This window comes from Electrophorus electricus, chromosome 8 (assembly GCF_013358815.1).
Source record: "Electrophorus electricus isolate fEleEle1 chromosome 8, fEleEle1.pri, whole genome shotgun sequence".
Taxonomy (NCBI): domain Eukaryota; kingdom Metazoa; phylum Chordata; class Actinopteri; order Gymnotiformes; family Gymnotidae; genus Electrophorus; species Electrophorus electricus.
The window spans coordinates 13038813-13059435 of record NC_049542.1 but is presented as its reverse complement, the minus strand read 5'-3'; the positions used below and the strand labels follow the sequence as shown (position 1 = coordinate 13059435).

Sequence of the window (20623 nt, the reverse complement as noted above, 5' to 3'; positions counted from 1 at the left end):
GTAGATCTAATCGCTAACCACAGTAATGTTGCACTGTCAACCAAATTTTGTATAACTGAATAAAGCATGAAGACTGTATGCGTATTGCGTTTAGTCAAAAATAAGTGAGGGGTATTAAAACTAAAACTTTGAGAAAGACTCCAGGAGCAATATTACACTCGATTTAGCACCATGAAAAATATATGGTTAACAGCTGGATTTGATTCAGTCGCTGCTTCATTAAAGCAAACCACAGCTGTCACACACGCACTTTCCAAGTTCGTGGTTCACCTTGAGACGACCAATCGGAAACTCGCAGCGACCGGAAGCGACGTGACGTCACTAAGATTCCCACACGGTTATGTTGACAACCGGCGAAGCTGCTGTGAGTCGTAGCGTTTGACAGCCAGCAGTTTAGCTGAAACAATTCGTAGAGCTTCGGAAACTATGGACCACAGGTACATGGTTAATTTATTAAATGTTGCTCTGTTTGCTCTGAGCCTGGTTTGCACAGCTGAGTAAGTGCTGGATGATGGCAGTGCCGCAGAAAACACCCCGGATGCGCACTGTTTGCCCCTTTCAACATCTCGAGCAGTGGGAATAACCTGAAATTACTGCGCGATGTTCGATACCAGTAACCAGTAACTGTAATCAGTACAGTTTTTTGTAGCACGTGCTCAATTCGCAGGGTTGATGACATGTTGCTAGTGAAAGCTAGCAGACTTCTGCAGGCTAGCTAGCAGCACATATCCAGGCCTTACCCTCCGCATTAAATGCCCTCCTGCACGTTTTACCTAGTTTTAGTTTATTTAGTTGATCTCAGTTGTCGTTGACGCGTCTATTTCTGTGCTGAATGAAATCACAGTGAAATCACCTGATCGTAAATAGCGATGGAAGAGTATTACCACCGTGTGAAACAGGCCTATTCAGGATCTGCTTGCTCATATTTCTAATTTTATATGTCAGATAACCTCTACCTAGGCGTATCGTAAATCACTGATACAAGCATCATATATATTAGAAAACGTAGTACAGCTCTTTATTCACGTCCTGTAAGGCTTATTATGCTTTATTATGCTTTATTATTCTTTATTATGTTTTATTATGCGATAGTTTGTGTGTTGCTGCCTTCCTCCCATTGCTGGAACGACGCTGTTTTACAAGCCCAATAAAACACTATTAGATTTTAATGGATACATAAGCAGAGCTTAGCGCACAGCAGAACAATAGTGGTTGATAAATTGCATTATGAAAACTTACTAGAATCTCTTGTGATTTAGGCTACTGAATATTATATTACCTACAGTAATAAGGAATTAGAGATTATACAGATTACTACATATGGTTTGATTTAAGAGAAGTTGTGGAATAAGACACACTGGCTGTATTGGCTTGGTTTTTCTGATTTTGGTAGCAGTTGTGTATTTTGAGCAAACAGACCAGTTCTGATACTTTTGACTGACTTTGTTAAGCACAGTTTAAACACAGTCAAGCATCTGATTCTAAACTCTTAATGTCCTGTACTGGTTTTGAAATGTGCCCCTTTAATAGCCTTTTTATAGTCATAATTTTATTAAGAATTTACCAAATTACAATGATAATAATCCTGACCATCCTTTGGCTGGTGATATATAATATGAGATGTGCATGCCTTTATCATACATTGTAACAGCCACTTATGGCTTCAGGGTCCTCACTAGTTTTTGTTTTGTTTTTGTTTTTGTCTTGGCAGGTAGACAGATAGATACAATTGTCCATGATGTCATCAGCCTGTGACACAGCAGGGTGTGGAGGGGGAGGTGGGGGCTCAGAGATGTCCAACTTTGCCCACGTGATCTTCCAGAATGTTGGGAAGAGCTTTCTGCCTCAGACAGCTCTGGAATGTCGCTACACACTCACACCTTTCATCACTCCAAACCCAAAAGACTGGGTTGGCATCTTTAAGGTAAGTTCTCTCTGTCTCTCTCTCTCTCTCTCACACACACACTCACACACACACACACACACACACACACACACACACACACTCACTCTCACTCTCACACCTGTAGACTACGTTTTGTCAAAGTGTCAACATCAGACTGGAGGCACCATTATGTTGTTCTGCATTTCATATGGACACACCTCTTTTATGTCTGTCTTCCAGATCAAATGTCATATTTCAAATAATCTCTATAAGGTGTGTTTATCATTATATTCAATTCAAGGTTTGGATCATCGTCCCTGACCTATAAATACAAACAAAGCCTACACATAAATCATACTGACTTAACATGGCAAACAGCCACACACGCGCGCACACACACACACACACACACACACACACACACACACATATACACTTACACATATATATACAAACATGCACACATACACTTCTGAATGATAATTTCTTCTGCCCTGCAAATAATGGCACATGTGTATTGTGCAGCTGGCAGTGTGCTTTTGTAAGAAGCAGTGAAATTTCACCTTTTTGATCTCATCTTCCTCATTCCCACCCATCCTCATCTTCACTAACACTTTTATCACAGCATTTAGTCTCACACTTAATTAAGAAGAAATGAATGAGTGGAAACTTCTTGTTAAGTTAAAGAGACACTTTATATATGTAAAAATCTGCTTCAAATCAGCCAGATCTGTCAGAGCTGGGTTAAGTGTAGAGGCTAATAGGGGGAAAAAGTGGATTGGAAATAGATGCTTAACTCCATAGAAATCGTTTGATGGTTAGCTCTGAGTTTACAGGGTGGTGAGTGTGTGTGAGTGTGTGTGTGGCAGTGGGCATTTTCCTGTGATGGATAACTAAGTTTTAGAAAACAGACACAGAAGAGCAGGATCCTCTAAATGTGATCCTTTCCTCCATCGTCCTGTCTCTTTGTTATTATGCCTGGTTTGCTCCTTCATCTATGGAGAGTGCTTAATCTGACTACAGCTTTACACAAGACTTCTTATTGTTGAGAAGAGAGATTATCATTTGTAATAAGCAAGTGACATTATGTTTGTTACAAAGAAAGACATTTTCCTTTTTAGTGAAAAATATGGTTCCAGGCTTGTGGAAGCGGTGAGATCATACAGATCATACAGCTGTCTGCCTGATACTGGAATGGTTACTATCACGCACACACTCACAGCAGGCTTACAGCCTTACGCACACACACACACACACACACACACACACACACACACACACACACACACACACACACACACACAACAAGCAAACAAAAAAAATCAGCACGCTTACAGCATTGCTCAGTTTGCTTAGTGCATCTCCAGCTCCCCCTGGTGGTTGTGAGATAGAGATTCGTTATGTCAACATAGACCCACCCTGTCCTCCCATCACTTATTTTCTTCTCTCATTTAAGAGTCATGGACTGTTTGATGGCAGTGTGTGTAAAATTTTATTTGTTTTCTTCTCTATTTTGCAATTAAATGTAGCACATGTATTATTGGATATGTGATGAAATCATTGCTACAGGAGACCTATAGTCCTGCAGTGTTTTATAGTTTAATTAAATTTGTCTTTTTTTTTCAGCCGTGTTGTAGAACAAGAAGAAACATGCATCAGTCACCTGGTTTTAAATTCCAAGGGTTACTTCCTGTGTGTGTCACTCCTTTCACTCGCTCCTGTGCGCACACACACACTCATCTTAGATGCACATGCAGCATGTAATTAAGCTGTCACACACTTGTGGAATGTTCTCTCACACGCTTGATTGATGGTCACATCAACCCTCTTATTATTTTATTCATCATTTATCATTCCTGTAATTACAGGTAGGGCCTGTGGCATCACACACATACAAACACGTGTGTGTACATGCACATTCTCACCTCCCTGCTGTGCAATTACCTGGTTATTTACACCTCACACTTTACTGCAATCCCAATGAAAACTGAATATTTTCCATGAAGCAAATGATAGTCATGATGTCATCAGAGTAATGCCAGGGTGTGTTTTCATTATTCATACTGGCAAATTACGTTCAGTAAAGAACCGTGTGTGTGTGTGTATGTAAGTCTTTGTGTGTAGAGTTGTAAAATGTAATTGTATGGGACATTTTCATGATGGAGGGTTGGACATAAGAAGCATTTTTTACTTTCTCTTGGGAATATTTCACCTAACATTAAATGCAGTCATAGTAATTGAATTATAGGAACAAGCACACGCAAAAATGCATGCAGGCTAGCGAGCTTTGAGATGTACTGTATCAAACTCAAACTGCTCTGCGTGCCTCCCTGAACATTTACAAGGATGGGGGAGTTACTAGGATGGCTGGAGGTGCAGTGGTAACTGGAAGGTAAAACTTGTTCTAATCACAATTATGTCAAATGTCATAATAATGAAAATTATTAAACACTTACATTTTTATAGTGCCTGATCTTCTCCCCTTCAGTCATGCACACATAAGATATTAACATCACCCCAATGCAGAGAATCCTCAGACTGGAGTGACTAACTGAATGAGTGTGTGTAATTTATTGGGGATAGCTTACTTGCTTCAAAACATACCACAACCTTTCAACAGGACTGAGGTTAAAAATTTGCATTTACAGTATTTGGCAGAGGCAGACACTCTTACTCAGACTTGCATGTTTATCAGTATGACTGTGTGAGCTCTGTGGGAATCAGACCCATGACCTTGGTGTTACCAGAAGCACCCTGCTGTACCTGCTCAATCAGGTGACCCCTCTGTTATGTTCCCCTCCTCTTGTTCTTCATGGTTTTTAGGTCTTTAAGTGTTTGTAACCTTTTGCATTCTTGTCAACTTCATTTGTGTTTTTCTGTGGTCTTTTAAAATCTCTTTTAAACTGGTCATGTGGCACTTGAACAAAGTTCTGCTGTAAAGAACAGGTAACCAAAATGGTAATCAAGATGGCAAAATGATTTTATTTTTTTTTTAATTGTCTAAGATGTTTCAGTTAAATATGGCAGTGTAAATGCTGTATGGTGTTTCTTAAATGTGATTTGGATTAAGATCAAAATTTAGGAGCCAGTCATGTAGTTCAATGGCCTCTAGATGCTATCCATGAAGAGATCTCTCAGCAGCTGTTTAACATAAGAGAGAAACTAATCCTTTCCATGTGTTTGCATGTGTTAGTTGCCTGTTATGATATTTACAACTTGTCAAAAAGAATATGATGAAAACATTACAAAGTATAATCTAAATTGCATCTGATAAACAAGTGATTATTAGTCTTTCTCTCTCTCTCGCTCGCTTGCTCTCTCTTAGTTGTAGTTCTGTCTGCTTTAGCTATGTTTTATTATGTTTTTTTAAGCTTGTGTTCTATTTTAAACAGTTAAAAATAAAATGTTTTCTGTAATCATTCAGATGGACAGAGGAGTTTACTAGGGCAAAGTGACAGGGAAATCCACAAGCAGTGTTTAGCATTCATTCTGTGTGTGTGTGTGTGTGTGTGTGTGTGTGTGTGTGTGCGCGCGCGTGCACATGTATGTGTTTGGGGGGGGGGGGGGGGGGGTAGGTGGGATGGAGCAGTGCCCGTGACTACTACACATTCTTGTGGTCTCCTATGCCAGAGAACTACACTGAAGCCTCCAGCGTGCATAGAACTCTTGTCTTCCAGGGTATGTGTGTGTGTGTGTGTGTGTGTGTGTGTGTGTGTGTGTGTGTGTGTGTGTGTGTGTGAGTGTCTAATTAAAATATATATATATATATATATAATTACATATTACACACACAGAGGCACGCACTCGCATGCACGCACAAAAACGCAGGCATGGTTACACACGCTCGCATATGTACACAGACACACGCAGATACACACATTCTCACAGTAGATTAATGAATGCTCACTCTGTGAATGCAGTGTGTAAAGAAATATTTCCGGAAACACAACTGTTGGTATGCTACCTTTACATGTGCTGTGCACACAAACACATGGTTCTGCTAAGTGTCATAACTCTTCTGCAAATCAGTTGGCCCACATTGCAGGTTTAGGATTAGGGGCAGCAGGATTAGGTTTAAGGTTAACCCAGGCTCATGCTCACCTAGTCATTTCCACACACAGCCCTCTTGCCAGTAGTCTCACTCTTAGTAGCTAATTTCATAGAACATACATTTCATAGAACTAAACAAGTCCAAGGATAAACAAGGGCTAACACAGGAGCAGCATTCTGAGACATGCAGTAAATATATCAGTTATATAGTGTATTCCATGGATAATATTGTATGTATTGTATGTGCATTCTATGAAGTAAGCTGCTACCTGACATAATAATCACTGTCTTGGTCGCATAGGTTACTATGTTCCCCGTAGCGATGGCGAGTTTTATCAGTTTTGTTACGTTACCCACACGGGCGAAATCAGAGGAGCCAGCACTCCCTTCCAGTTCCGTCCAGCCACACCCACTGGGGAGGAGCTTCTGGCTGTGGAGGATGATGGGAACTCTGACATACTGGTGGTTACAACCAAAACTGGCCTTCTGGAGGTAAACAAGCTTGTATATGCACACACAGTCACAGATTGTAATGCAAACTAGAGGTGACTTTCCACTGAGCCTTTCATGTTTGTCATCCTCTCCCTTTGTGTGTGTGTGTGTGTAGCAGTGTGTGGAGGAGGTGCAGCAGGAATGCAGGGAGCTGCAGGCAGCGGTGCGTCTCCTCACACAGGAGAGAGACCAGCTCCGGGAGGAGCAAAGAAGACACAGCCAGGTACCAGAAACACACACACACACACACACACACACACACATATACACTTTGTGCCTGTAACACACTGGTGATCACAAGTTCAAGTTATCCCCACATTAGTGTGCTATGTGAGTGGCTGTGTGTATGAAGACACTCTGGCTCCATGTATAAGACCCTTTGTCTGCATGTCTGGCACACAGTTCCCAAAAGCACTTTGCCTTATCAGATAACGTGTGTGTGTGTGTGTGTGTGTGTGTGTACATAGGTAACTGGGTAACTGACTGCAGACAACATAAACACAGTTTCAAATTTGAGTACCCCAAACCCTTCTACACACACACACCCACACACACACACCCCACCTTAGATTTTGTTTCTTTGTTTGATTTCATGTTCTAAAAAATACTAAACAGTAATCATATATTAATTATTAAGTCAAATTTCGAGTATTTAAAATTAGACCTATTGTAAACAATTCAATAAAACCAAACAAACCAATGGGCTTTAAGATCTAAACACCTGGGAACATAAGTGAGATTTTAGGTTAGTCTTAAAAGTCTCAAATGTGGGAGAAGACTCTATTAAAAACAGGAACAGATAGTGTTGCTCGTGGATGGACACACACACACACACACACACACTCATCACACTCATCAAGTACATAAACACACATACACAGGAACCCATTTCCACACACGCATTAGTGGGAATAAGTAGTCACTTTCTGAACCAGCTCATGGGAGTGCTACTCAGGTTGCAGGATGGTCACCCCCAAGAACATTTCTTAGAGCTGCCTTTTGTGATATTTTCAACCTGCAAAAATGAACTATGGAAATAAAGCCAGACAGAGCCAGCGTTATTGTGTGGCTGATATATGGAGTGAAATAAGTAGAGGGAAGAGTGTTCTATACAGCTGGGTCTGAGGGCGCTCAGCTGTTGGATGCTGTGTTTCTATGATTTCTCTCCTATATCTTCCCTTCCTCTTCTCTTTCACTTCTTCACCTTTTCCTCTCTCTGCCTCTCTCCTCGTGTCTCTCTTACAGGTCTCTTAGATGTTATTGCAGCCCTGCCATGTGTCGCGGTGTAGAAATCTCTCTCTCTCTCTCTCTCTCTCTCTCTCTGCCTGTCAAGTCAGGATGGCTTTACTGACATGACTGTACAAAATGCAATACTGCCAGAGCTCCCAAAATGTTTGTATTGTTAACTTCATATAATAAAAATAACATCGTAATAAAATCTCTACCACCATCAACCACAATAATAATAATAATGATAGTATTATTGTAACTTCAACAAGTCATTAAGACATTATATATATATATATATATATATATATATATATATATATATATATATATATATATATATATATATATATATATATATATATAAACTACTTAATATGTAAAGATTTAGCAAAGAGGACTGGTGATTTAGTTGTGAGAAGTAGGACTGAGGAGAGGGGAGGTTGTCACTGATTCTCATGCAATGACATGTTGCTACATATTTTGCAGCAAGGGTTGATGTGTGCTCTGCTCCAAGAAAGATTTGTCATTTTTCATGTTGAGTTATATTACTGAAATTTGGGGTTATGTTTGTATTTTTAATGTGAAAATGTCTGCCTTTTCTATAGCCAGACTGTGCTCACTGAGCCTGTGGTTGGTTAGGATCTGTCTCTGCTTTGTATTTCTGACAGTAAGGAGATACTCTGCTAATTCATGCTCTTTGTTTAGGGCCCTATAACAATTTAATTTACTTTGAGTTTTAGTTTCATAATCCAAGTGTTCCAAATAATTATTTTTACTTTGCTTTATGATCTGATTTAGTTTTAGGTTTGGTGGTAAAGCAGTGCTGGTGAGAGGCTGGACTGTGGTAGTAGTTGTTACAGGGTTAGTGAGCTTCAGAACCAAATGACTAAGAGGTTTCTTGTTAGGGTTCAGTTCTTGGCTCTGTAGTGCTTCAAAATGCAGTGTGAATCTGGGACTGGTCTTTAAATGCATACAGAAATTTAGTTACATATCTTTTTGTATGTATATTGATAGGGGAAATCTGCCTATCTCACCCCTGCTTACACTTTCACTAGAATTCTGCATGCAGGGCTTTGACTGGATGCTTGTCCCATCTAATGTGGCTATGATGACTGAATGGACCCCATACCTCACTTCCATGCAGCACAGTAGGCTGTATTACAATATAAATAATATGAACCAGATTGAAATGGGTATACCAGTATTGTAGAATTTCCTTTTTATTATATATAGTTCTCTGTGGGCTTTTTTCTTTAGTGCATTCACTGCCTTGCTGAAACTCCCTGATGCAATAATAATGAGGCCAAGGTAAGTGTCTGCATCTTGTGCTCTAAGGTTGTGCTGCCTGAGTGAACTGGCAACAAACGTACAGAGTTCTTCACTTGAGAAGCAGGGATGCAGCCTCAGTCTATTAATGGTCAATATTTACAGTTAGCATTGCAGTTGGAGCAGTCTGCATCCCCTGGCCTTACAAGACAGAGAAGTTAAATTGTTGCTCTATACAGATGACCTGGTGCTGCTGTCACTAAGGAGATAGAGCAGCAGTTGGCCCTGCTAGAGAACTGCTACCAGAACCTGGCCCTCAAAAAGACAAACATCATGAGGATGTGGAGTATCTCCTTTATCTCTGCCAGCTTTGCTGTAGCTGTTGGAGGAGCTGTTTGTAGCGGGGGAGGGGCTATTGTAGTAGAGGGAGAGACTGTTGTAGTTGGGGGACGGGCTGTTGTAGCAGGGGAAGGGCTGTTGCAGGTGGCTGGGCCACAGTTGCAGCATAACTCTATGGTGTTTGTCGTGGGGAGGGCTTTTGTCATGGAGGCTTTCTGCTTCTGTCTCTTTGAGTGGGGTTGTGGAGCAGCAGGTAAGTGTATGGCTGTACAGGGCTTTGTAGTTGCAGGTGAGTATGGGGTATGAGTATATGATGATGTGTGGAGGTGTATCAGCCTGTTGCAGCAGTGTGGAGATGGTGATCCGGGACTCAGGACACTTCAGGGTGGCTCTCTTAGCTACTCTCCACACTGTCTCGGCAGTGCCATCACACTGAGAGTGGAGGTGATTGGTGTCTGTGTGGATGATGATGCACTGGGGGTTTCTGAGAGTCCCTTTTCAATATCTGCTGTGCCTGGCCAGTGGTGATGCAGTGATGTTTGATGTTACCTACCATCCAGGGAAGAGCCTGGGGGAGTCCAGGAATGTCTAGTTGGAAGCACCACATGAACACTTTGCTTATCTGGTTTGGCTGGTGTGGGCTGGGAGGGAGCTGGGGTCTGAAAGTGTGTTGCATGAGGTATCAGTACCCAGTGCTGTATCACAGGATTTCGGTGTGTGAGGGGGCCTGAGCGGGAGAGAGGCGGGGTGTGGAGATATCTTGTGAAAGTTCTTTCTCTTGCTGCTCTTTCAGCTTTGCCATCTGTGCTCTCAGGCTCTGGTTCTCCTCCTGTATCTTTCTCAGTGTCTCTGAGCTCAGTGACAGTGGCTTGGTTCTCCCTCTGAGAGGACCTCCAGTTGGATGCCCTCTCTGCGCTGCTGGATGGAGCTGGCAGTGGTGAGGTCTGAGAGCCTGCTCTGGGTATGCTCTTTAATCTCAGCAAAGTCCAGCTCTAGCAGGGCCAGGGTCTGACTGTGGGTCAGCAGGGGGTGTGGGAGGGGCTGTGGGGTGTAACAGGAACTGAGCATCTGAGATTTTTTCTTCAGAGTCTGTGCTGTCTGCAGTGGCACTTGCACTACAGTGGCACTCACACACTCTATATACCTTTGCTTTCAGCAGAGGAAACACATCTCTAAAAAAGGCCAGACTGGTTTCATTGTCCAAGATTAATATTGTGTCTTTAGTGTAGTGTGTGATTGTCAGGATGGGGTCATCAGTGTCTAGGGTTTCAGATACAGTAATTATTCCCCCTCTTATAATGCCTTTTTTAAAAGTAAACTTGTAGTGTTGCAGACTTCCATGTAGACAGAAAGGCAATGTGAAAGATTAGAATGTTCTTGATTCTCTTGCCATTGGATAAAGTCTGCATACTGTGTATCAGGATTTTCTTTTAGGGTTTTACCTGTGTTTTTTCTTCTCCCTCTGGGTGCATGCTCTAGGGCTTCTGGGAGATATTTCATTACAGAGACCTGAAGCAGGATGGCACTGCTGTGGTCATCCTTAAGTCTTACAGCTCCCCCTTGTGCCTCTTGTGTGATGCAATTAGTTGTTTATTTGTGTGCATGTGTATATATGTGTGTGTGTGTGTATGTGGGTGTGTCCACCATGAAGAGCAAATAATACCCACTATTAAGGATAAACACCCTCATAACAGCTTTTTTTTACTTCCCTGCAATACTTACACCTTCTTCTGACCCAGAGTGTGTGTGTGTACTTGAGTGTGTGTGTGTGTGTGTGTGTGTGTATGATACCTGATAGGTTTCTCTAAAGGAACCCGTGACATTATTTCCAGTCAGTGTGCAGTTGCTCGGCAAAGGTTTTTCAGACGTACCATCTCCATGCCTGTTCCCTTTGGCTGATGAGTGTAGTTGCTCTTTATCATAGTACCTTAAGAGAGGTTGGTGGCTGCAGATTTTACAGTTGCATGTTTTATATGCTCTTTATATGTGTGTGCAGGAATGGTGCAACATAAAACACCACCAGCCACTAAACGCCTGGAGCTGTGTGCATGTATCAGTGAGTGTGTGTGCATGTTCGTGAGTATGTGTGTGCGTGTTTGGATGTGTGTGTCTGTGATGTCAGATCCAGATGTTGCCATGATTTATGGGGTATGACTTTGAATATGAACATGTTAGAACAGGAGTGTCTGTTCAAAGCTCTGCTCTTCTCCACATTAAGAACTTGAGAGGCTTTAGCCTGTGGTATATAAACTCATGCGGTTGAATACTCTATTAACATTTTTTTGTAACAGCACACTAAGGGTTTTTTCACTGACACCAAATTCTAGAACAACCTTTTTATTTATTGCTTCTTATTTTCCAGTTTTGATCCAAAATATCAAAAACAATGGCTAAATGAGGCAAAAAAATGACAAAGATGGTGCTATTGAGATTTTCATTGAAGATGGTGCCTGGCCATTGGCTGGATTGTTTGATTGAGGTAAGTCTATCCTATGGCAGGAGGTGCAGCATGGGCTGTGGGAAGAGGCTCAGGCTAGAGTGAGACAGCTGGAGCAGGACCTGCTGGCAGTCACACAGAGAGCTGTGCTCAAAGAGACAGAGCTGGACTGGTAGGGAGCATGCATCTGCATGCACATGTGCACTTACACATACACTTGCACAGTACAATATTGAACATTTTCCATGTAAAAACAGAGGTCTTTAAGACCTATAGCTTGCACTCAGTGTCTCTGCTCTGTGTGTACATTTAGTATGTAATTGAGTTTGCTTTGAGAGTGTGTGTGAACATGCATCTGGTGCTGGGGGAGTGGATTTCTGATTGTGTGTGCATGCAGATTTGTGTGTGTGTTTTTGATTGTTTGTGCGTGCATGCATGCATATGTGTGATTGTTTCTGTTTGTGTGTGTGTGTGTGTGTTTCTGATTGTTTGTGCTGCAGCCTGAGAGACAAGCTGCAGAAGGTGATGTCTGAGAGGGATGTCCTGCAGACGCAGCTAAAGAACCAAAGAGAAGAGAGAGAACTCTATAAAGTGAGTACAACCTCTAACAAGGCATGCAGATGATCAGTCAGGAATGTGTGTGCAAGCACACATACGTGTGTGTGTGTGTGGTCCCATGTGAGCAGTATTGAACTGGCGGACACTAAGATGATTACACGTGTGTGTGTGTGTGTGTGTGTGTGTGTGTGTGTGTGTGTAGTCCCACATGCGCAGCGCTGAACTAGAGAACACTAAGCTGAGTGCAGAGCTACAGATGTTAAAGGCTGTGGAGCTCAACCGTGAGGTGACCATCGCCCAGTACGAGGAGGAGATTCACAGACTCCGTGCAGAAAAAAACACACACATGCACCTGGGGGACACAGTAAGACCCACATGCACTTACACACGCAGACACACAGACACAGGCCAGACTGGGTGCAGCATTACTTTGGTCTCAGTCAAGCTGGTTGTAGTTTACATCCTGCAGTATATAATGTTCATAGGGGGTTTCCACATATAGGAGTGAAGGAGATGAAAAGCCCTTGCTCTGATTACACTGTAATCTTATAATATGCAATATGTACATCCCCACACACTCACTGTGCTAACAGATACAAACAAACACAAAAAAAGTACATTAAAAAAGAAACAAATGCACATATAGATGTACACCAAAGATATAGTGGCCATGTATACAAATATTTTATAAACTCATGTAAACCCTCTACTCTAGACAAAACTAACGGTGTGCTTCCCTAGACTCTGAGGGAGCAGCTGCGTCAGGTGGAGGAGCAGCTCCAGGCCACAGGGCAGCAAGCAGCCATGCTTGGCTCGGAGCTACGTGACACCACTGCCGGCCGGGACCGCACCATGGCTGAGCTCCTCCGTGCCCGCCAGGAGGCCGACATCCTGCGGGCCAGCCTCGGTGATGCCCACCAGGAGACAAATACCCTACGTGCCAGCCTGGCCGACACCCACGAGGAGTTCCGGCAGGCCCAGGACCAGCTACAGCAGTTGAAGAGCCAAGCATTCCAGGAAACAGTGAGCATACAGAACAGCCTGAACAGCGTGCTAGAGGTAAGGTCAGCACACACAACAGCCTGTTTGTGTTCAGGACAGGACTGTTGGAGGAGTGGGCGTGGCCTCTGAGCTAGAGGCAGAGCTGCAGAAGGAGGTGGAGGAGCTGAAGTTGAGGCTGCACATGGCTGCAGGACACTACAAGGAGAAGTACAGGGAGTGCCAGCGTCTGCGCAGACATGTGACCAAGCTCCAGCAGCAGGGGGTGAGCCGGCAGAGCCACGGCGCCATCTACTGGCACAGGGCCACAAACTTAAAGAAACTTAAAATTAATATATATTTATATATATAAAATCTGTATCACCCACATTATATCATTGTGGGGCTTTTAAAACAATGTATTCTTTCCATTCCTCAGAACTGCAGTGACTTGAAGGTTTGCACAATTACTGAGGTCATGTAACTGTGTTCTTGCAGGAGTGCCAGACAAACGACGCATCTACAGAGACCACTCAGGAGCCAAAAGCAGTCAATACGGACTCACCTGGTAAACAAACACACAAACTAACCCAGTGTGTGTTAGTAAAGACTAACCTGATACACTAACCTGGTACAGTAACCCAGTATGTGCGCTGCAGTGTTTGCCTTGTAGTCTTGTCATTTCTATTTCTCACAGAGGAGAAAGCTCAGATAGAGGACTGTGCAGTTGAAGAGGGAGAAAGAGAAAGGGATGAGGAAGAGGAAGACAAAACAGAAAAGAATGATGAATATGAAGAGGAGGAGCATAGCATGTCAGTGGAGATGGAGCTGGCACAGATGGAGGAAAGGTGGAGAGAGCAGTGCACCATCAATGAAAACCTGAAACTGCAGCTGGTCAATGAAGAGCAACGATTTAAGGTACACCCCCCCACACACACACATCCTGCTGTACAAATACAGTGCATACAAACACACGCACAGCCTGCTAATACAGTTCACATACACACTGAGCACTGTGAGTGCATGCCTTCCCATGACAGAGCAGCAGACCCTGAAGCATGGCCAATCTGTCCTCCATGGGAGAGGTTCATCTGAGGTCAAGGTGTCTGGCTCACTATGATATCTGGTTTCTGTGAGACCTCTGGGAGTCTGCTGGAGTGGGTGTGGGTGTGTGTGTGTGTATATGTGTGTGTGTTGTGAAATAATGGATTGACTGAGTGGAGAAGACACTAGGCTGTAAAGGGATGCCCCTGTCTGAGTATTTAGAGGAGATGCCATAAAAGGCGCGAGATCATTTATCTATACATGTTTAAAAACGCTCACAGCCACACATACAGCCACACACACACACACACATACACATGTGCACACATATTCATGCACCCTGTGCTTTATGGGTGTTTACTGTAAGACAGCGTAAAGAACTTAGGCGAGCCCATGTCATCATAGGTCTAAACCCAAACACATCTACACAGTCATAATACAGAGAAACCGCGAGAGAGTGTAGACACTGTTTCAGATGAGCTCCTGAAATATTATCAAAATTTGCTTTTAAACTGAGACAAAAAGTTGAAATACATGCACTGATTTACCAAGCTTAAATCTGAATTTTTACAGATATACTAATTTCAGAAGTCATTCTTGGTTTAAATCAAGTTCTTCTGGACAACAATGAGTTTACAGGCCAGATTTAAATCATGTTTACAAAATGTAAGAAACCTCAAAATAAAAATAACAGTTTGCTCGGTTTTGGGGTATAAAAGATTTTTCTGAGGCAGAGTGTCTAGCATTACCATGGCTACATCTGTAAAAAAAAAAAAAAGTTTAAGGCATCTTTCAGCTTATACATATACTGTATATTTTGTGGAAATATTCATCATATCGTTTGCAGCAAATCATTTGTGTAAATAGTTTTACAATTTGCAAGGCTTTAAAAAGTTTGATTTCCTGAGTTTGTTCATTTTTACTTAAAATAATAGACTTAATAGCACATAAAAGCACATGATAGACTTAATAATAATAGTCTAATAGAAATAATAATACACTAAAATTAACAACCGCATCACGCACAGTCACTTTAACTCTTGTATCCAATTGTCCCAGCTGTGGAACTGAAGGCCCACCTTTCCTCTTGGTCGGTGTGTGTGTGTGTGTGTGTGTGTGTGTGTGTGTGTGTGTGTGTGTGTGTGTGTGTGTGTGTGTGTGTGTGTGTGTGTGTTCACTCGTGTTTGTCACTGTGTCTCTGTGTACACAGGCCCTGTTGGATGCGAAAGACAGAGAGGTGACAGCACTGAGTGAGAGTCTTGCAGAGGTGACCAGAGAGAAGGAGATTCTTGCCGATGTAAATATGTCCATGAAACTGTTGACACCCTTTTTAAACACAGAAATGCCTTTTAAACTCTGGATCCAACATTTGGATCCAATAGATTCTCCCAATATTGACCACATTTTATGTTTTTCTCTACATTTACTGTGATCCAGGAATGTATGGACAGAGGTGGTTGTACAAGAGATTATGTGCATAATCGAGGATTTATACCCTAAGCACTTTCATTAGATTTGGCAGCTGAGGTATTTGAGTCCAGCTGAGTACAGAGTAAATGTCACAGTCTGCTCTCGATGACCCATCAGCACCTACGATAAATGTTAAATGTGGGAATAGTTCCTCTAATCATGACCTGTCTTAGGTCAGGGAGGTCAGCAAAAAGGAGAAAGATAGAACAGTACAATGCTATTACTATTTAAACATTGGAGATATTTTATCTGTAAAATATGATTTGTTCTCCAAGATCTTCTGTAATTTTGCTCCCTGTGGTAACTCCTGTAGTGCTGCAGCTGCACTGTGGACATATTTTCAGTGAAGTTAGGAATAGCTATGATTGTGACTGGCTGGTTTTCAAACTATGGTCTGGGGTTTTGATTGAGAGCAGAAGCTCTTTATATTATTAAATATATTAAATATATTATTATATTATTAAAATGCTTTGGTTTACAGCTAAATATCAATGTTTTTAAACTTCCGTTAACCAGCTCTATTACAGATCTTGTTATCTTTGTATCTAGTGTCTATGTGCTATGAAGCTAGTAGACATTGCCTGTGTTTTAGTGGTTGAGGGGCTCATCACAGAAGAGAACAAGAACCAGAAACTTCTGAAAATTCCTGCCTCTCAGATTTCCTTTATCCACGCCTGAAGATTCCCACATTAATGTGGCGATCAAATGGTCTTGCTTATGAAGCAGGCATAACCTTGCCAGTTTGACCAAGTGTCTTGCTCTGCAGTAACCATGACAATGACCCTTCTCTCTCTCTCACAGGAGCTTCGATCATGCATGAGCAGGGAGGGGGGGACTGGAGGCCAGAGGTCAGAGGTCAGGGAGCCTGTGTTGTTACAGTATCCCGTGCCGTATCCCCAGGACCCACCCCCACTTCCGCTGGTGCCCCATCACCCTGCTGAGCTGCGGTATGGAAACCCGTACTCTGCAGAGCAGACACGTGGTGAGTGATCCATCAGCCATGTAACACGCAACTCACTAAATGTAGAGCAGTGTTAGACTGAGAAATGGAAACAAAGACCCTGCGTAGGTGTCTGGCCACAGAATCGTCTGTCTGGCATTTGTACAAAGCTCAGCTTCCCAAAGACTACACTCTCTGGTTCCTATTGTGGATCAGAGGGGGCAGGTCTAAGAGAGCCAGTGAGCAACTGAGGGGGCTGTTTCCAGGAATATCTGAATATCCAGGAATTACCATTAAAATAAGTCTGTGTAATTGGTGGCAAACACCATGCACACTGGATAATTTGTCTCACTTGATATAAAAATGATGTAATTTTTACATCAACCCTGTTCATCTGTCAAGAACTGTTTAGATTTTGTTATTTGTGTTGATAACATTTCCTATTCTTCCAATGCTAAAAGTTGAGAATATTGTGTATAATTATTTTGTATATACATTTATTGTTAGTGGTCTGTAGCTAAGGTAGAGTAGGCAGTGCAAGGTGCTGGCAACACCAATATAATGTATTTGATTCCTGGGGAGCACACATGCTGTCACGCTGTTAAATAGGAGTGTGTGTATTCACACTGCATTTAGGAGACCAACTATATATAATTTGTCTTCAAAATGTAGGAGTGTATACATGTGGTATGTATACACACACACCTATTTTGCAGTGTATTATATATTTCCATATATAGTTTGTGTATAGTGGATAGGACTTTGGGCTATCATTCCGAAGTCTTTGGGTTTGAATTCTGGTTCTGCCATGTAGTCAGTTTCGGGCCCTTGAGCAAGGCCCTTAACCCTCTCAGCTCCAACAGATGAACCTGCATGTCGACCAAAAAGAAGCTGGGATGGATATGTGAAGACTGCATTTCTTTGCCTTGTATTTACACTGAGCAATGACAATAAGTTGAATCTTAATTTTACATGCTGTAAATATGCTTGTGTGCATGAACTGCTAAACTTTTATTAATTTATTTATTTAGCTACAGTATTCTTTGAGTTGTTGCTTTAGATGTTTCAGATGTGCTATGTACATGGCTGGCTGCACTTCTATGACATGTCCAGTGTTCTGCACGTTGGTGTCATTATGTCTTCTTGAATTCCTCTCTAGATGGTGCAGATGGGGCGCTGTCACCACAACAGACTTGCCAGCTCCCTCCTGTTGCCCTGCCTCTGTGGGCAGGGCCTGTTGTCTGCAGTCAGCCATCACGAAGTCTTAGCCCCCCTGATGGTTTGGAGAACCCTACTGAGGAGCGCCCTAGCGTGAGAACCCTCTTTCATTCCTTCAGCTCCTGTGCCAATCACTTCTGTGTCATGTTCGTGGTTTAAACGGGCCCATAGCCATTTCTCCTGTCTCTCTGCTCTCACAGCCTCTCTCTCATCTGTACGCACCTCTCCTTCACACCCCGCCTCCTCTTCTCCTCCATTCCTCCTGCCCTCTCTTTCATTCACCCACTCACTGGACATGTCAGGTCATGGGGCCAACGCAGTTTTCAGAAAGGATGGGCAGTTTGCATAAAAATGCAATTAAGGCTTTTCTTCTTTGGCTCGTTAGTGGATTAGAGTGACGAGGGTGGAGGCTCGTTAGCAGGCGGAGCTGACGAGGTCTGTGCTAATTGGCTGGGGATGTCTGCCTGTGCTCTGCCTGATTGCCGTTCTCCAGCGACCCGCTTCTCTCCTTCTCTCGTTTGCTACATTAAAGGCCCATTAACCTTTGCAGCGAACTGGCTGTGTGCAGACAGCTGTGACTTTTAGTAGGAATAGTGTGTGGGTGCATATGTGTGCGCATATGTACTTTTAGTAACCAAATGGAAGTGCCACTTAGTTGTTTCTGAAGACATCCAAAGTCAGCATATGGTTTAGTCAGGAAGTGAGGTGAGTTTGTCTTAATCTTAGCTGTTGTCTTTAATAGTGGTTCACTCAGGAAGCAGTGTTTTTTTGGTTAATATTATCTTTTTTTCTCTAGTAGTTGTCCAGTCAGAAAGTGGAGGTGTGTTTTTGTTTTAACCTGAATTGTTAATCTGACCTGTTAATCTGACCTCTAATAGGGAGGAGATGGTGAGACCCCAGCAGTCTGTGAACATCAGAGTCCAGAGTCCAATGAGAACAGCACTAGCTTCTGCTTTGACACCAGGTAACAATCTCACATACATACATAAACTACTTCACACTTGCCCATCTTACCCAGCTTCTCAGACTAACCAGAGTGCTGAGTTTAACTGTGTTGCTCGCTTTCTCTCCCTTTCAGGACTGACGTTCATAAGCGCTGTCCTCTCTGTGAAGTGATTTTCCCGCCGCACTTTGAGCAGCGCAGCTTCGAGCGTCACGTGGAGTCCCACTGGCGGGAGTGCCCTGTCTGTTCCGAGCAGTTCCCGCTGGACTGCCAGCAGCGTCTGTACGAGAAACACGTACTCACACACTTCGACGGCAATGTGCTAAACTTCGACAACTTTGACTAGACCGGAGCAGACCTCCCAAGTCGTCACGTCATCGCCTGCTTTTATCACAACCAGACTTCACACAGGAGACAGAGTAGCTTAAATATTTGGTTCGGCACTTTTTAATGATGTCACTTGGCTGTGTGCTAATGGTCGCATGTTTTTGTCATTACTAGGATTTACCAAACAGAATGTTTGTTTGATTTGCACATACACAGACGTGTGACTCAGATGTCCAGACTTGTAAAGGCACAGTAAATTTTTTACCAGGTGTCAAACTTTATCCTTTTAACAGATTACGTTGTTTTTTTTTTTCTTGTTTTGTTTTTTTTGGGGTTATGTTTGACTAGTTAGAAGGTATATGAAGCTGCTATAAGATGTGGTTGCACTGTCAACAATAGTAAATGATAGCTAATGGCTTTATGTGTAAACATAAAAAAGATCGCTAATGGCTTTACTTTATGTATAAACATGCACTCGAAGAACAGGGGTTTATTGCTACTCTTTGCCACTCAGTGGATGTTTTCTGTATTTGTTTTATTGATTTTTATATGATTTAAAATGAAAAATGTAATAACTTCATTCTATATCTCTGGTCTTTATAGTTTGTTGTGGCGTATGACAGGAATACCTGGTTTCACAAGTTTTAGAAGTTAATGTCAAGGAAAAAATACCCTAGACAGTCAGGATTTCCAGTTTTCATTCCATTATATTTGAAGTGTCCATATTGGTTTGAAGGACCAATAATTCTAGTTTTACTGTACTACTTACCCTTGCCAAAAATGATGAATATCATGAATAATGCTTAAGAATGCTTTTGAAGTTTTGAACATTGTCAGTCTGATACTATAACAAACAGGCTGTACAATTCAAATATCACATATTTCCTGATAAAAGACCAAAAATCTGTGCCATACACCAGTGAATTCTAAAGGTCTTGGGGGGTTTTATCCTGACAAGACAAAACTGGTGCTTTGATTTCTAAGCGTGTGTGCTGTTACATCTCGATCACTGGCCAGAGTTGTAATGTACTATTGTCAGATCTGAGATGTGTTGTGATTATCTTGCTTCTTCATTGTCCTCCAGCCACTATCAGGGATCGGTAGTGTACAAAAGTTCACAGTATATATGGATTCTTAATTCTTAAAGATAATGCTAACTTGTATCCAGAGCTTTGAATCTTTTTGTCATCAATCCTTCCAATTGAGATTTAAAACACATTCTGAATTTTAGTTCTTGTTTTTAAAGTCTCTGACAGTGGTTCTCTTCCAAGTCCACATAACCATTGTGACATTTATCAGTGTAGTTTAATAATGTAATGTTTGTCTGTTTAAAATATGTCAGGATAATCTATGTTGATTGCTCTGTGAATGTGTAACAAGCTTGCTTTATTTGCTAATAAAGATGTCTTCAGGTTCTATGAAGTGTCATTAACAGTAACACAGTGC

General features: G+C 42.2%; 1 protein-coding gene across 2 annotated transcripts; it reads left to right on the top strand.

Annotated features, from left to right (window-relative positions):
• Positions 1-323: 323 nt before the first annotated feature.
• tax1bp1a (Tax1 (human T-cell leukemia virus type I) binding protein 1a) lies at positions 324-20605 on the top strand. 2 transcript variants are annotated; one of them, XM_027014949.2, is made up of 17 exons: positions 324-437; positions 1712-1924; positions 5461-5563; positions 6237-6427; positions 6546-6650; positions 11762-11871; positions 12200-12290; positions 12460-12621; positions 12999-13280; positions 13354-13521; positions 13734-13803; positions 13933-14153; positions 15490-15576; positions 16551-16731; positions 17849-18000; positions 18786-18871; positions 18986-20605. In XM_027014949.2, exons 2-17 carry the CDS (start codon positions 1736-1738, stop codon positions 19194-19196), a joined length of 2409 nt encoding a protein of 802 aa, XP_026870750.1. In that variant the 5' UTR covers positions 324-437; positions 1712-1735; the 3' UTR covers positions 19197-20605. The 2 variants fall into 2 exon arrangements, with proteins under 2 accessions (XP_026870750.1, XP_026870749.1); XM_027014948.2 differs by having other exon boundaries at positions 6543-6650.
• Positions 20606-20623: the final 18 nt, after the last annotated feature.